This window comes from Pseudorca crassidens, chromosome 18, assembly GCF_039906515.1.
Source record: "Pseudorca crassidens isolate mPseCra1 chromosome 18, mPseCra1.hap1, whole genome shotgun sequence".
Taxonomy (NCBI): domain Eukaryota; kingdom Metazoa; phylum Chordata; class Mammalia; order Artiodactyla; family Delphinidae; genus Pseudorca; species Pseudorca crassidens.
The window spans coordinates 2,836,637-2,850,139 of record NC_090313.1 but is presented as its reverse complement, the minus strand read 5'-3'; the positions used below and the strand labels follow the sequence as shown (position 1 = coordinate 2,850,139).

Sequence of the window (13,503 nt, the reverse complement as noted above, 5' to 3'; positions counted from 1 at the left end):
TAGGCAATATGGTCTCTGTCACAATTATAGTTTGTTTTTGTAATACAAAAGCAGCCACTGACAGGAATAGGCCTGACTGTGTCCCAGGAGCATTTTTTTTTTTTAAAACAAAAACAGGGATCAGGCCCTAGTTTTGGCCACCCTTGAATCACCAGGCAGTGAGTAATACAGCTGGGGAGGTAATCATTACCCTAGCCATAATCACATTCTCAGTGCTGGGAATGCCCGTTCTGTCGTACAGTTCTGGTATCTGTACTAAATGAAATACCTTTTTGCAAAAGTGAGTCCATGGCAGTTAAAGGTGGTGGGTGGAATTTCCGGGTCTGGACCCCCAGCGCCCCGCTGCTTCCTGACCCCAGCTCAGCTGCGGCCTGCGGCCTGGAGCAGCAGCTCCCCGCTCAACCCAAGTGGCCCAGAGACTGAGCACCTGGAGAGTCCAGAGCACTGCCCACAGGCTGGGGCTGCCCAGCGGGGGCGTCTTGGTGGGCCGGGTGTGTTTGCTCAGGGCTCCCCTGACACTGAACGGTGTCTCTGCTCTCTCCCGCCCTGTGCCCCGCGCAGCTCCCCTCCCACTCGGTCACCCCGTCCAGCAAGCATGCGGACAGCAAGCCCGTGCCGCTGACGCCCGCCTACCACACGCTGCCTCACCCCTCGCACCACGGCACTCCACACACCACCATCAACTGGGGGCCCCTGGAGCCTCCGAAGACCCCCAAGCCCTGGAGCCTGAGCTGCCTGCGACCCGCACCCCCTCTCCGGCCCTCAGCTGCGCTCTGCTACAAGGAGGTGAGCCCCGACTTGACGGCTGGGCGTGTTACTTCGGCCGTTCCCTGCTTCAGTCCAGGGAGTTCAGAAACGTGGGCCATCCCGTGTGTCTGTGACATAAAGCAGATCGGCCTCTTCAGAACTGTGAAGGGTCTGCCTTTGTTCTCTTGTCACTCCTTCCTGTGGTCCCGGGAGCCCTGGGGAGACCCTTTTGGTGGGGCCCTCTCTGTGCCTGTCACGGAGGAGCTGTTTCTGTGCCCACCTGACCTCCGTTCCCTCTGCCCAGAGGCCACGGAGCTGGGAGGCTTCGCGTGGTCCCAGCCTCTCGCTGAAAGAACTTTGAACTTGGTTGTGATGGGTCTCAGCTCACTGTGTGCGTGCCACTCTGCCACACCGTGTGACCCTTGTCAGGCTTGAGCTCTTGCCCGGGAACCCTGCGTCTGGTCACCTGTGTAAGGCGGGGGGAACGTTTACGGGGAAGGGCAGCGCTCCTCATGGCGTGGTCACAGCGCACCTGCTCTCCTCCACTCGGACAGTGTTTGCACGTGTCTGCTGTTCCCTCCCTGCCCTGATGAGAAAGGGAAGGGACTCGAGAAGTAGGGTCCAGGAATATCTGCCCTTGAGGAAGCTGGTGATGGTGTGAAATGATGAGTGTGAGTGGAGTTTGGTTACCATAGGCGTGACTGTGAGTGTGGCGGGCGTGGCCTGGCCGTGAGCCTGGTGTGAGCCTTTGCGTGTCCATGAGGCTGCATTTGCAGAGGCCCTGGAGCAGACACCCCCTCCGTGCTTGCTGGCAGCCCTAGGTGTTTTAAGATCTATAGAAGAGTACAGCGTAAGTTGTAGTTAATCCTTTATGTTTCTGTTAATGAATTTTGGTTTTTGTGACGTGTACCTTGCGGGTGTCCCTGTGCCCAGGTCGGAGTGTTCCTTGCCCTGGCAGCTCCTGGAAGAGTGCTGATGTCTGTGTTGCAGGCGTGTGGGCAAGCCCTGGTGATCTCATTGCTGGGGAGGGAGAGTGGGGCGGGGGAGGGAGAGTGGGGCGGAGGAGGGAGAGGAAGGCGTGGAGGGGTGTGGCCGTGAGCATGTCCAGTGTGCTGAGCACGCAGACCGCCTGGTGGAAAGTGGTCACAGACGAAAGGCGGAACAGAGCACTGCCAAGTGGGCGCTCTGCCCGGCTTCACCTCCATTGCCCAGGACTCAGGGAAGCCACAGGACACATGCTGGCTTCACCTCTCTAGGGACTGATTGCTGCTGCACTTTCAGGAGCTTTAAAATTTTCATTTTCACGGGGAAGATTTTGAAGAGACACCTTAAAAACTCAGGCTCCGTTCTCTCTGCTTTTCAGTCTGATCCATCCCATAGCACGAGTCATGTTCCGAGTCTCGGATTCTCATCGTAAGGTTCACCAGTGGTTTATATAATTTAAATGATGCAGAAGTCAGCCTTTCCTGACATGAAGATTCAGCATACGCTTGACAGTCACAACCTTGCCCACCGCGTTGGGCTCGGGCCTGCTCTGTCTTCCACCTTCCCCTTCGCGGGGGGTGGGGGGGTTTCGGGCGCTGTGTTGCGGGGGAGGGGTAGACCCTGAGGCGGTGAACGTAGCTCTGGGCGGTGGGAACGCGAGCGGGGCTCTGTCTTCTGCACGCCTCTGCCCTCCAGCCCGTGGGCTGCTCTTAGACCCTTTTCTTCTCCCTTGAGGCTTCAGGCGCTTTCCTGAAGGAGTTGTGTTTACTTGCCTTTCTTTTAATGGTGGCCTTAGTTGCCCCTCCCTGGCTGGGTGACTGCAGCGGGGGGGGGGGGGCCTGCCGCAGAGTTAGCAGCGCGCAGCTCCCTGCGCAGGCCTCGGCCAGCTGGCCTTTCCAAGCCAGGCGTGGCTGTCGTCCCGGTGCCCCCGATCCAGGTGACACGAAGGTTCCTATCAGAGTCTGCGCCCTGTTGGCTGTAGCTGATGCCCAGCAGCCGGCAAAGAGCGGTCAGAGCTCGAGGGGAGCAGGCGCCCCCGCGGTGCCGGAGCGTTTGCTGCTCCACACCTTCACAGCGGCCCTCCTCGCGGACCCGCGCGAGTTCCTACCTTGGGGTCTGTCAGCCTTTCCCCCTTTGCTTCCCTAGGATCTCAGCAAGAGTCCCAAGACCATGAAAAAGCTGCTCCCCAAGCGCAAGCCCGAGCGGAAGCCTTCGGACGAGGAGTTTGCGCTGAGGAAAAGTGAGTATACCTGTGGGGACGCGGGGCTCTCGGCGCGCGGGCGGGGAGGCGCCGGGCTTTCCAGGGCCGCACGCGGGAGCCAGCGCCCAGCTGAGGGTCCCCTCTAAAGGACGTAGCTGGAGCGGGGGAGGTGCGGGTCCGCGCGACCCGCCCGGCCTCCCCTGGGTGGGCCTTCCCTGCGTGGACCTCTTTGCGGGGCCCCTCGACCCGGGGTCACCCTCCCTTGGGCGGCGGCTGCGGGTCTCCGCCGTGGGACCGACCCTGTGCTCGGAGGGCCCCCGTGCTCCGTGAGGACTCCGGAGATGCCGTGGGCGGCGTGGACGGCGCCTCCAGGCCCTCGGCCTCCCGCGTGGATGCGTGGCAAGAGCGACCCGGCGCGGCAGGCGGGAGGGGCTCTGCGGGCCGCCTTTGCAGCTCCCCCTGCCCCGAGAACTGCCACGGGGCTCTGTGACTTTCCGGACCTTTGCTCCTTTTGCCCACACCCATTTGGGAGCCTTTGGGGATTCACTTCCAGAGGAAGGCTTTTAGACTGGAGCCGAGTAGCCGGCGTCACCCCGAGGAGGAGGTGGCTTGGTGCAGTGGCTGCAAGTGGGGACCCCCCCCCCGTCCTTGGCGAGGGTCATGGTGGCCCTGGGGAAGTGGGCGCAGGGATGGCCCGGAGGCTGCTCCCGGGTGAGCTCCCTCCGCCCGGGCCACCTGACGTCCCCTGCCACAGCCCCGCTCGTCCTGCTGTCCTGCGGTTACTTGATCACTTCCTCAGATAGTGAGCGCACCTGCGGGACACCTGATGGAGCGGGGGAGGCCGAGCACCCCCGTGCGGAGGGTCCACCTGTGCAGAGGGTCCGGCCGGGGGTGGACACCAGTTCCTCATGTGCAGCTCTGACCCAGGCCTGGTAGGCCTTCACCCCCAGCGCTTGCCGGGCGCCTTCTGTGCGCGGGCGCTGCGCTTTGCGTGCCGCGAGCGCGCTGACCCATGTCTGAAGATGGCGGCGTGCTTGCATCAGCGGGACAGGCAGCGTCACTTGTGCGGCTGCCCTCCTGTTGGCAGAGGGGAGCGGCCTGCCCTGCCTGTGGGCGTTACCTCCCAGCGTGTCCTGGAGCGAGACTAGTTAAACGTTGTTCTTGCGGAAACCCGTTAACAGCCAGTCCCAGTCAGCGGAATTTAAGTCGGCTTTTCAGCCGCCCCTCAGCTCTCTGTGCTGACGCTGACTCTTAGCAGCGAGCATGCGGCCCGCCTTGTGTGTGTCTGTATCATACGATGGCATGCAGGCTTTTTGATACAGCTTATAAATAGTTTAGTCTTCCATTCTTCCCACATTTTTTTGTTAGAGTAGTTGAGCCTTTTAAAATATATTCTAAGTAATACCTTAGAAGATGCAGAAAAGTCTAAGAAAGCAGAAAGCAGAGTTGAACCACAGGATGGTATGAGCTATGCTGGGTGCGAGGGTCTGCGCCCGGTACCAGGACCTTTAGGGGCCCTTGCTCTGCTGGCTGCACGCTCCACGCACGTGGCCTCCTGAGTGCAGAGGAAGCTGGGTCTGGAGCCCAGTTTACGGGAGAGCTCTGGAGCGTCCTAGGTTAACTCTCTAGTAGGAACTTGTGGATTGGAGGAGATGCTCACTTTAAAGCCTTTGGTAAGTAGGGTCAGATGGCCTTGCCAGGGGCTCATAGCTGTCTTCACTCCCCCCTCCCAGATGAGGATGGAGGAAACTTGTCCTTTCTGATGTCCGCATCCACACTGAGAATTCTCAGGCATTCTGATTTTTGTCAGGCTGACATGTGAAAACATGTTGTGTAGTTTTAATTTTCACTTCTTTTCTTGGTGAGAAGGAACATTTTTTTCTTTCTGACTGTTCTCTTGTGAATTGTTTGTTTCTATTTCTTGCCTTTTTTCATCTTCAGGATGGGGGATACTATCTTTCTTGTGGGTTAGTAAGACAACTTATATGTATATTTAGGATATTAGCCCTTTGCCAGATATGTTGCAGGTAAAAAAATAAAAATCCTTCTGCATATAACTGTCTTGTGAATATCAGAGAACATTTATCTGGCGAGAAAACAAAAGGAGGGATTGTTAGTTGTCACCATCGTTGGTTGAGTTGATGGTTTGTGTTTGTCCGGTGAACTGTACTTGTCACTTCTGGGCTGTGACGGGTTGTGTGTCCCTTGCAGGCACGGCTGCGCTGGAGGAGGATGCCCAGATCCTGAAGGTCATCGAGGCTTACTGCACCAGCGCCAAGACGCGGCAGACGCTCAACTCAAGTAAGTGTCGTGCGAACCCGCTGGGACTCTGGTGGTTTGTTTTGCTTTTTAGAATCACGACCTGAAGGACACAGCTGTGGGCCCTGGGCAGGCTCGTGGGCATGGTCCCCAGTGAGGGCGCTTCCAGGGCCTGGCCCAGCGTCCCTCAGTCAAGGGAAGGAATCTGAGCTGTCAGTAAAACAGCTGGTTTCTAGAGAAGGTTCCGCTGGGAGACCTGGAAGTGTAGGGCACTGCCAGAGTTTATACAGCTCTCTCGGGTTGGAAGACAGCGGGGGCTCGCTCAGCTCAGTTGTTTAAGCTGTTTGAACTACGGGTGTGGTACTGGAACTTGGCGGGGGCGCTGCTTCTTAGAGTTGTTGTCAAAAATACAAGCCTAGAGTAAGAGTTCCTTTAGCCCTCCCCAACTTTTACAAAATGATTGCACTTAAAAATTTTTTGAAGTAGACACACCAGTGATGTTGGGTAGATTTCAGTACCACTGAGTTTACCTGCATCTTATGCATAATGTCTGATGTGAAAAAAATCTTAATCTGTTGTGTGAACACTACAAAGATGGGCTCTGTTTTTTTTTGAAACTTGCCCAGCCTTTGAGAGTGGAGTGCAGGGTGGTTGCAGCAGATGTAGTCAGGATGTGGTTTGTCCAGGAGAAAAGGGGCTGAGCTTCCCTTCCCCTCCCTCCCTTTCTTTCACACTGGATGACATATATTGCTTCTGGCATGAAAACTGGTTTCTGTCAGATTTTGTCTTTTTGGTTTCCTTTCCACCTTGACTTTTGGCAAGTTGCTCAACTCACTTCCTTGGCACCACTTGCAGTGTGGTGGTTCAACTCAGTGTCACGTCTGGTGTAAACCAATGATGGGGAGAAAAAGAAAAGGTGGACAGACAACCGCTTGAGCTTCTGTTAAAGATGACTACAGGTATGAGGACAGGGCCAACGGGCTTAACCCCGGCTAAATCTGCAGATGATCTAGAAACTTCTTTATGGCTAGTAGTTGACGTGTCCCACCTGTGACGTTAGGACTTTCGGTCCGTCCTCCGTCTGGTGAAGACGCCTGTTTGTAGTGACTAGTCAGCAGAGCAGGAGAGGAATGGAAGGGCCTGCAGGTGACAGAGCAGTAATTTGTCATTTACGATATTACAGTTTCCTATATTTGTTAAGAGATTGTATTTTTAGGTAATAGGCTATATGTGGCCATTGTTTTTTGGGTTTTGAATTTGAGATTTTTAAAAAATTATACATCTCCACTTCAACTATTTGAAATAAAATTTAAACCGGGCCATCTCAGGTGAACGGACCTGGTGATGTGAGTTTTGTGTGAGCTTTTGTGTGAGCTGCGTTGCCTCATCCAGGAGACGGGGCCCTGCTCTGCTGTGGCCCTGGTATGTGCAGGTCTCATCGCGTTGCCTGTGTTATGTGTTTCCACTTCTATGCAAGAAAAGCACTGGACAATACAGTGTTTTTTGTTTTTCACTGATATTATGGACTAACCACTCTGGGGCCTCAGAGGTCTTACAGTCATAGATGACCTTAAACTGAACGTTCTCAGGAACAGGTAGGATGGGGAAATGGGTCCTTTATGTTGGACAGGTAGTGTACCTAAAAATCTAGAGATGGGGTCAGGTGCATCTGACCCCAGAGCAGCTCTGTCCATATTAAATGCATAGTAAGAATAGTTGGGACGATATATCTCACCTAAAGCTCAGTTCTGTTCAGTATACGTTTGGATGCCAAGAAGCCTTCACCATCCAGACATCTGTAGTGTTGATTTCCTCCCCAAGGACCATAGGGATGTAGTCGAAGAAAACGAGCTGAGCCCACTGCTTCCTTTTGTTTTGGTTTGGGAATGGGTTTAACTTTGCCCAGAGCAGGAACAGGACGGAGCCCGTGGCTGCTGTGCTGAGCCATCCCTGGTTCCCATCAAGCGTGTGTGTCCTCCGGCCCCTCCGCGGGCCCGTTCCAGCCTGCGCGTCCCACTCGCGGCCGCCTGGCCAGCATCACTGCTCACGTCGCCAGCCACTCATGGGCTCACTCCTCTTCTCCCATTTTGTGCCCACTTCCTTCTGCCGTCCTGCTTTTGACACAGGGGCATTCCCTGTTCACGTCTCCCTTCATGGCAGCAGGAGGGTCTGCGTCCGGGTTGATGGCGTTTGAGCAGACGTGTCTCCCGCCATGTCCATTCCCCTGGCTGAGTGGGGGTGAGCACCCTGGGGTGGCGGGAAAGGGGAGCGAGGGGGAAGGGGCCTGTGTAACCCTGTTCTCCGCCTGAAGTTTTCTCAGTCACTACAGTGTGACAAGGTAAGTTTCGACCCCCATTGTTCAGATGGTGATTTAGAGTCTGGTGAAGAGAGAGCTGAAGAAGTCCACCAGAAATCCTTGGAAAGTATTTTGCATTCAGTATATCCGCATTAAACACATGAACGGTTCCTTTCACAAGTGTCCCAAGTGAGACTGTTTGTTAATCGAATGTGTAGCAGAATTGGTTACTTGTTAGATGTCTTTAGAATTTGCTTGTGAACATGGGCTTAATTTGTAAAAGATTTCGTAAGTGAGGGCTTAATAGCAGTAGCTTTAAAAAGGAACAGTTTGGAAACAGACTCGTGAGCTAGGTTTGTTTAAATAATAGTTGGTCTAGTTTTAGTCTAAGGGTTGTGCTAATTAATAAGTTCGTAACTAGAACCCAGCCATAGATAAGGAGAAATGAACGTTGTTGCCGTTTTTTAACAGTATTTTCTCTTTCCCTTCTCTTCCCATCACCTTTTGCTTTTGTTTCCATGTTTTCGGTTGTGGCTCTTCCTGCCGTCCTCCTGCTCACCCACCTCTGCCTGTCCCCCTCCCCCTGTCGTCCCACTCCCACCCCGCCCCGTCTTAGCATGGCAAGGCACTGACCTGATGCATAATCACGTCTTGGCTGATGACGACCAGTCAAGTCTAGACTCCCTGGGTCGTCGCAGCAGCCTTTCTCGTTTGGAGCCTTCAGACCTCTCGGAAGACTCTGACTATGACAGTATATGGACAGCCCATAGTTACAGGATGGGTTCTACATCTCGTAAGAGCTGTTGCTCATATATCTCTCACCAGAACTAATGCACTTCTGAGCTTATCTTAACAATGCTTGTTGTACCGCAGCCTGCTTTTCTTAGATGTTTTCTTGCTGTTTCTTGTCTCTTTTATGTGATATTTTAACAACTTTTGAGAGCGTTTCTGATATTTCCCATTGTACTTTGTGGCGGTTTAATTGCCATTTGGAGCATCCACTCAAGTTACTGACTGTTGAAGGAGACGGTGCCCACACAGCCTGCACCCGAGGGTCCTTTCTCAGCGGGCAGTGGTGGCTTTACGTCTCCAGATGGTTTGGTTTTTTATTCTCAGTGTAGCAACTGTCTCATTCTTTTTAGATACAGCCGTACGAACGCTTTTGTATTTTATACTGAAACCGCGCAGGTTTGTGGTCTAAGTGCCAGCGACACGGAGGAGACCCTGGCCTTCCGTACAGGGATGTAATTCTGTGTGTACTGGACGTGGCGACCCCGTAGCTGTGGAGAGATAAGAAGACGACCCGTGCCCCGAGAGCGCCGAGTCCAGATCAGACGGCCGAGTGCCGGGCTGCCCCAGGGCCCTGGGCGCCGCGAGGAGCCTCTGTCGGCGTGGCGGCGCGTGGGGGCCCGGCCGGGCGGGAGCGCTAGTGGCGAGTCCGCACGCCACAGGCGGCCGGCTCCGCAGCCCCGCTTCTCCGCGGGCCGGGCCCCTACGCGCCGCCACGCCAGACTTCCCTTAGTTGGAGGAGTTTCTCTTGAGAGGCACGTGGCGAGCCTGTGCCACCGCAGCGAAGGGTTAAAGCCCAGCCCCCTAGCGCGTGGGTCAGGCTGTGTCCGGCCGGTCGGTGTGCCGACCCAAGCAGGCGGTGCTCCCGGCATCCACGTCCGAGCCCACTGCCCGTGACGGGCGCATGGCTTCTTTTCAGCAAGAGCTGCCGTGAGACTCCCCTGACGGCCCCCGGTGGAACGTCACCCTCACTCTTGATCGTAACGGGGTTATGAGTCGCCCGAAAACCTGCTGAGTTGCCACGTAACTCACTTGCAAGAACGTCTCAGATTTGGAGGCACCCCCCCGCTTCCCTGGGATTCGTTGTAAGGAGACCTCACTGCCCTCCCTCAGACCGATTTCTGCTTCAGAAAGAACTGAATGCGCCCTGTTGCATTCGGTGGCAGCACTCAGTCCACACCCGGTCCACACTGGAGAGGAGAGCGGGGTCCGTCCCGCGCACGCCTGGCTTGGTGTTCAAGTGGGACCGGAGGTGGTGTGTTAAGGACTCCTTGAAACCAGTTTCAGAAAACGAGATGCCGTAATAAGTGGGAGGAACATTTTCTCCTCCCTTCAGGGTGGCCGGGACCCTCTGCTCCCGCCACACCTCCCCCGCCAAAACCATGTGTTCGGTGTTCTGACCTTGTCTGCACAGAGCGGCTCTGCTGTGCTCCGCCCTGTGTCGGGGGGCTGGTCCCACTGCTCACAGCCCGAGGTGCCCTCCATCCTTCCCGGCAGGAGGCCCCCCCCATTGTTTAGGGAGCCGGCACCCTCAGAACTGCGTGCAGGGAGGTGGTTAGGAAAACCAGGAAATCCAGACGTCTGTCTGTTGTTCCCAGGTAGCTACTCAGCTACCTATGCCATCGGGAGGTTTCAAATTCTTGTATCAATTAGTATGAATAAGAAAGTTGAGGAGCAATCTTTTAACATTCGTCGGAGCCCAGTATTCACCCGTGGTAGAGACGGGCTTATATACATACGTTCATAGCAGATGGGATTGTGGGAGAAATAGGATAACTCCAAGGTTCACATACTTAATATCATGCAGTGAATTTAGAAGCGTTTTGTTTTACTTTATATCACATCAAGTAATACATTGCAGCTTTTCTGATACTCACAGTAGAGGGTCTTTTGTTTGCTTGGAGACTGTGATAACGTGTGTTGGCTTACACGCCTCGACCATGCCTTAGTGAGTCTGGGTTGTCGTGTCATGTGCTGTGTGCACCACAGCTGCTGCACTTGGGTTTCTCTTTAACACCAAGTGTCATTTGGGTTGTCCTGATGAGACATTTTCGTTGATATTCTGTACACCAAAGTTTTGACATTTTCTCATCATTCCTTTTTGTGCCAGTTAAAGCCATTTTGACGATGATTTTTTTGTTGATGCTAAGATCACTGCAGAATAACAACCTGGCTATTTGTTTGTTTGGATTTGTTCTGATGTCTGGCACCATTAGCTCTTGTGACCTGGTTGGAAGTATTAGTGCCACTGGCTTGAAAACAGTTCTCATGTGGCAGTAGTGATGTGGCATCCCAAGGCCAGTGTTTCTACTTTTGTGGAACTTTAGTCATGCTGAAATAGTACCTTACATTTATGCAATTCTGTAATATCTATGTGTACAGTTAGTATTATAACGAAAGGGTGAAGAATCTGAACTAGAAGGTAGGTTTAAGCCATTACCAGGCGCTTTTGCAAATGGCCTAAACGGTGTTCCCATTGAATTGACACTTGCCACAAGTATATAAGCTATATTAATTATGTGTTTTGCATAAAATTGCGAAAACACAGTGATTTGTATATAGTGGTATAAGACCTTGAAAAAAATCTATATATTGTGCTTTTTATTTGTGAACGGGAAAGCCATTTTCACTGGGTGACTGCCGTTTGAGACTCAGTGGGATGTATACCTGAACGTTGCATTGTACTGTACAGTATGCATATTGTTTGTGGTTGCATATGGCAATGAAGTGTTTGTTTTATATATATAAAAAAGACATCTGTTATGTACAGTTGAAATAAATTCTGCATTTGCTAGCCTGTGGCCTTTAGTATTTGTTACGTGGGGCGGAGGGCGTAGCAGAGTTTGCAGCTTGACGCTTGCTGTTTGAATGTAGCCTCTTCCGCAGGGAGGCCGGGCAGTAGAACACCTCTTATCTGCCTTGATAGCAAAGCTTGCACCTTCTTAGGTTAAGTGTGTTCTGGACGATGCAAGGTGACTCTTTGTATATTTTTATTTCATCTGTTCTCCTCGAATTTTTTTTAAAACAAGTTTTCAATCACTGGGATGTTTGTTTTCAGAAAGAAGAGTTCTCTCTTTTTTGATAGGGGTGGGGATGTGTGCATAAACGGAAAAAAGCCCCGACTTGAATGTTTCTTACCGAGACTGAGATCAGTTTTTAATCTTTGTTTGGTAAAGTGCATGTCCAGCTGACTAGGAAAAGCAGAATGAAAGGAAAACAAGTACCTGTGGCAGGTATGGGGCCAGGACAAGGTGCAAACGATAAACAAATTCACATCCCTCTCTAAAGAGGGTCCTCGCGTTTTTGTTTTTTAAGAAAAACGAATTGGAAGCTTATCATAGCCATAAATAACAAAGTGAAAAACGCATTGGAAGCTTATCATAGCCATAAATAACAAAGTGAAAAACGCATTGGAAGCTTATCATAGCCATAAATAACAAAGTGAAAAACGCATTGGAAGCTTATCATAGCCATAAATAACAAAGTGGCCTTTTTTTTAAATGTAACATTTTGTTTCATTCTGAAAGTTACTTCAGTGTCTGTTGAGTATAAGTAGATGCAGATTTCAGAAAGATTACGAATTTAAGAAGTCATGGGAATTTTGCTACAAATGTGCTGGACCGCTGGCTAGATAAGCAGATGTTCTCTCCTGACAAACCTACCCTGTTTTTAGGCTCTCAGTGCAGGCCAACCCCTTCGCAGGGGCAGACGCACCACATGCGCCCTGGGTTTGAGAGCCGCAGGCCCTCTGATGAGGCACCAGGTGGCAGTCTGACCACCACAGTGGCACCTTGGGTTGAGGCCCTTGCTGCCTGGGCAGGTCCTCTGTCCAGGAGGTGGGAGTGCTGCATGCATCTGTGTTTCTCAACCTAAGGTCCACAGTTCTCTGGCGACCTGTGACTGTTTTAGAGGACAGGGTTCTGACCGTGTCTCCAGCTTCTGGATCACACATCTGAGTGAGTTCATGGCCCCCAGCACCTGCTCCGTCTCCAGCTGAGGGCACAGAGCGGCCCCTTCTGGTGGCACTGCAGAACTGCCGCGTCCCTGTCAGCGGGCGCTGGCGGCTGGATTGGCGCTAATGATTATTATTTCGTTGTATTCATCCCCATCCTGAACAACAACAAAGCCACCCAGCACTCGTGTGTGTGTGTGTGTGTGTGTGTGTGTGTGTGTGTGTGTGTGTGTGTTCATAGACACAGGCGGGATTATAGGCCAGTCCAGCACTCCTCAAACTGTTAACCAGAAAACTGCAAAATGTTAATATTGATGATGGGGGGGGAAGTTCAGCACTCAGACGCGCTTAGGAAATGCTGAGTTCAAGTTAAATGGGTATTTTTCCTGAAAACCCTCAGCATGCTAAGTGTGCACTGTGAATGTCCAGGAGGTGGCTACAGCGTTCAGAATTTCCCAGTTACGCGTTGCAGAATCCCAGTTATCTCTTGGAAGCACAAAACTTCGTGTTTAGCAGAGTTTGGGAAACACAGATCTTGAGTGTGTTGGAACATCCGTGAACACACTCATCTGTGTCTCGGCCCCTTTTAGAGGATTTTAAGTAAAGTGAGAGAGCAGTGTCTGCTAGTTCTGCTGTTAGATGGTTTTTCCAACCTAACCAATTCAGAGAAAAGGTGCTGTGGTACCTTTAAAAATACTAAAATGATCTTTGAGAGAGCTTGTTAAATCTATCTACTCTCTAGAACTTTGTTCTTATAGAAATAGTCAACTTATGTATAAACCTGGCTGGAGAATATTCCTTTGTTGTTTTACTGAAAGACTATCAATTTTTTTCAGTTGTTTTACAAAACTATGTTATGTTGAAACTAGGAGGCCCATGGATTTCTCTTCAGGCTGATAAATAATCTTCCTCTACAAGCCTCCTGGCTCACCATCAAATCCATAAATGACATTTTCCACCGTGGCACGTTTCAGGAACCCAGCAGTTAGTACATCCTGTCTATAACGTAACATTCTCATACTTACATTTGTCGCCTCCTTGTGTGCTTTAAGTGTATTGGCAAAAATAAGAACAACGTCTGTCTTGCTTGGGCAGTTCTTGAACCAGTTCCCACACGTTTAATAAGTTCCCCTGATTCAGTCACATCACATAGTGGAGTGTAAGGCTTTTATATTTACGAACTCATCTGGTAAAACATATCTATAAGATGCAGCTTTTAAATTAGCCCCCAGAACAGCTCTGCAGAGGTGTTTGTTTTGTTGTTCTCTCTTACGG

The 13,503-nt window shown here is 51.9% G+C and overlaps 1 protein-coding gene across 9 annotated transcripts in view; it reads left to right on the top strand.

Moving 5' to 3' along the window:
* The window catches only part of ARHGEF7 (Rho guanine nucleotide exchange factor 7), a 127,295-nt gene that overhangs the window by 107,228 nt on the left and 6,564 nt on the right, over positions 1-13,503 (top strand). For 5 of the 9 annotated variants that reach the window (XR_010936816.1, XM_067713025.1, XM_067713030.1 and 2 more), the window contains 4 exons: positions 562-786; positions 2,878-2,971; positions 5,144-5,233; positions 8,104-8,280. Coding sequence is in view for 8 of the 9 variants with exons in the window: in XM_067713025.1 (XP_067569126.1) it covers positions 562-786; positions 2,878-2,971; positions 5,144-5,233; positions 8,104-8,280 (586 nt within the window). In the remaining variant the exon portion in view is untranslated. Of the gene's footprint in view, positions 1-561; positions 787-2,877; positions 2,972-5,143; positions 5,234-8,103; positions 8,281-8,629; positions 11,071-13,503 lie in introns of those variants that run through there. The other 4 variants (XM_067713026.1, XM_067713029.1, XM_067713027.1 and 1 more) reach the window with 3 other exon arrangements.